The following is a 2,516-nucleotide window of genomic DNA, read 5'->3' as shown; positions in this document are numbered from 1 at the left end:
TAAAGGGGAGAATGAGAGGGGCGAACGCCAGAGCAGGGGGAATGCACAGTGTAAAAGTAGCAAAATATATTTGTTCATTTCATTCTATATCACAAACCATCCTCTTAAACACAAATATCACAGTTTGGCCTCTGAGTCCAGAATAAAGACTCAAGACGCCTCCCAGGCCTCGAAGGCCCGGTAGGCTGTCTAGCCAATCACATCAGAGCTACCCGGCTGGCTAGTCTTCCCCTGCTTCTTGTAGACCTCATTAAGGGACTCACCTTCCAGGAACCGACGTAAACCCCTGAACTCACCATCCAGCCCCCACCACTCCCAGTCGATGATGTTATCGATGGAACCGGCGTCGCTTTCATCGTTAGCTCGCGACGCGTCGGCGACGCATAAATCATTCGACTCCCACCACTCCCAATCGAGAGCGACGATCTGGGACTGGCCTTTGTTTTCGGAGTCATTTTGTGGCTCATCCTTCGTATCAGGCGGGGCGTGATCATCACCTGTAGTCGACGACTCGTCATCGGACTCGCCCTGCGTGTTCTCGATGTCTTTCCTGTCTGACTCGCCCTCGTTTTGGGGGTTTTTGGAGTCATTTTCTACTCCATCGGTGACAACGTTACCGTTGGACTTATCACTCGTACGAGCACTGGTAGTCGAGAACTCTTCCTCTGACTCCTCATGTTTCTTATAACCGATATTACCGTGACAGGCTTCAGAGGCCCGGTAGGTCCTTTCGGTTGCCCACCCATCGATCTTCATGTTTGAACAACCTGGCTGTGGTTCATACTCATCATCTGAGTCCTCCTGCTTGATGACTTTGCTTTTATTTTTTGAGTTAAATGTGCTATCTAACTCCTTATCCGACGTCCCCTGCTTCCAATTATTCTTACTTTGGGACTCTTGGGTGCTAATAGGTATCTTTTTCAATCCATGTGTGCAGAAACCCCCGATTTCATTCAAAACTGAGCTGTTCTTTTTAAGGACTTGTCCAGCGCAGACCTCTGCCGGTGCTGGAAGACCTTTCTCCCTTTCTCTAGTGTTCTCCTCGAAGACTTTGATTTTTAACTTCATGTCATTTTCTTGGAGGGAGTGTTGAGTTTTTGGGAGCAGGTTATTTTCTTGGAGTTCCATGTTGGTCACGTCCATGTCAGAAGAACCTGTCGCCAGCCCATCATCTGCCTCAACCTTGCTTTTGACGCCATTTCCACGGGACTCTCCTTTACTTTTTGACTTGGATCCATGGGTGATGAAACCCCTAAGACTCTTAAAAACCAAATGCATTTTCGGGAGGCTTTCCCCTGCATGCGGGCTGAGATCTTTCTGCCTTTCTCCACTGTTCTCATTTTCTAGCCGACTCATCGGGAGCAGGTCTGTGTTCTGTGTCAGACCCTTGTTTCCTGTGTCGCTTTTATTCCCAATAATGTCCCTAAGGCGATCATCATCTTTTCTCAGATCCTCATTTTCGGCTTTGAGGACAGCATTTTGATTGACCATATGCCCAACGGTTGTGTACAAGAGTTCACGGAGCTCCATGAGGTCCTTCTCTTTTTCTTGGAGAACAGAGCTCCTATAACGCGCACCCTCAACGACTTTTCTCAGTCTGTGAACCTCTTTTAGAACAAGATAGGCCTCGTCAGATACATCCGTATTGATTGTTTTCAGGCGTTCCACCTCTTTTTTCAAAAGAGATATCCCATTCCTTACATCCACAAGGTCTTTTTTAAGGTTTTCAACCTCTGTTTGGCGCGCTAGTCTTACCTTTCTATCAACAACGGTTGGTTGGTCTTCTGTGAGATCATCACTGGCCTCCTCTACTTTGAGTTCCTGTGATTCTACCTTTCCTTCCTCCAACTTATCCATGGCGCACGCGATATCCATGTTCTTACGTTTGGTAACTAAATCTCAGATTCTTGGGAGGTTGGATTGAACTGATGAAAGGCAGACAATGATCAAGCAAGCAACAATATATCTTCTCCAATCACTCGATTATTGATGTAATAGTTGCACGGTGTAGTTGAAAAGCCCAATTTAAGCTGTAGAAATTTAGCTTTTTCTGGAGAAAAAAGGTCCCGCCCTTTTTGAGTTTTTCTACTTACTAAAGAGCAAAAGTATTTCTCATCCAATTACTGGATTACTTGATGGAATAATCGGTATCGGTGACTAACGTTATCGGTGGCTGCAGCCGCGTTGCAGACACAAGTACTCTAACTACTTTCCGCTGAGTTGTGCTCGTAAAGTCGGTTCTTGAGAGTTGTGTATACATAGCTGCTGATGAGATGATCAAAGCCAGACGTGATGTCACATTGAGTCTTAGATCAAAGGCAAAAGTCTGTCATCGGAAAATGATGTCACTTGGAATCTTAGATAAAGTGACAGCTGCCCCAACAGGAAGTGATGTCACTCTGTTGACGGTGTTCTTAGAACCACCCTCCATGGTTACTGTTGCTATGCCCGTCAGGAAGGGATCAGGAAGTAAATTTTGAAATAAAAACACGGATCTGTTTTTGTCAATCAATGTC

The 2,516-nt window shown here is 45.8% G+C and overlaps 1 protein-coding gene across 1 annotated transcript; it reads right to left on the bottom strand.

Moving 5' to 3' along the window:
• Nucleotides 1-189: 189 nt before the first annotated feature.
• On the bottom strand, nt 190-1,914 carry LOC117938707. The gene is made up of 2 exons (XM_034863507.1): nt 884-1,914; nt 190-814 (listed from the first exon to the last, which is right to left on the bottom strand). Exons 1-2 carry the CDS (start codon nt 1,873-1,875, stop codon nt 190-192), a joined length of 1,617 nt encoding a protein of 538 aa, XP_034719398.1. The 5' UTR covers nt 1,876-1,914.
• Nucleotides 1,915-2,516: the final 602 nt, after the last annotated feature.

This window comes from Etheostoma cragini, chromosome 3, assembly GCF_013103735.1.
Source record: "Etheostoma cragini isolate CJK2018 chromosome 3, CSU_Ecrag_1.0, whole genome shotgun sequence".
NCBI classification, from domain to species: domain Eukaryota; kingdom Metazoa; phylum Chordata; class Actinopteri; order Perciformes; family Percidae; genus Etheostoma; species Etheostoma cragini.
This window is presented reverse-complemented; position numbering and strand designations above follow the sequence as displayed.

What these genes read in the sequence shown, in the direction of transcription:
- LOC117938707 (XM_034863507.1), bottom strand. Translation starts at nt 1,875, where the DNA reads ATGGATATCGCGTGCGCCATGGATAAGTTGGAGGAAGGAAAGGTAGAA. An exon ending in ACCCAAGAGTCCCAAAGTAA is followed by an intron (nt 815 to 883) that starts GAATAATTGGAA and finishes AAATAAAAGCAA; the next exon opens with AGTCATCAAGCAGGAGGACT.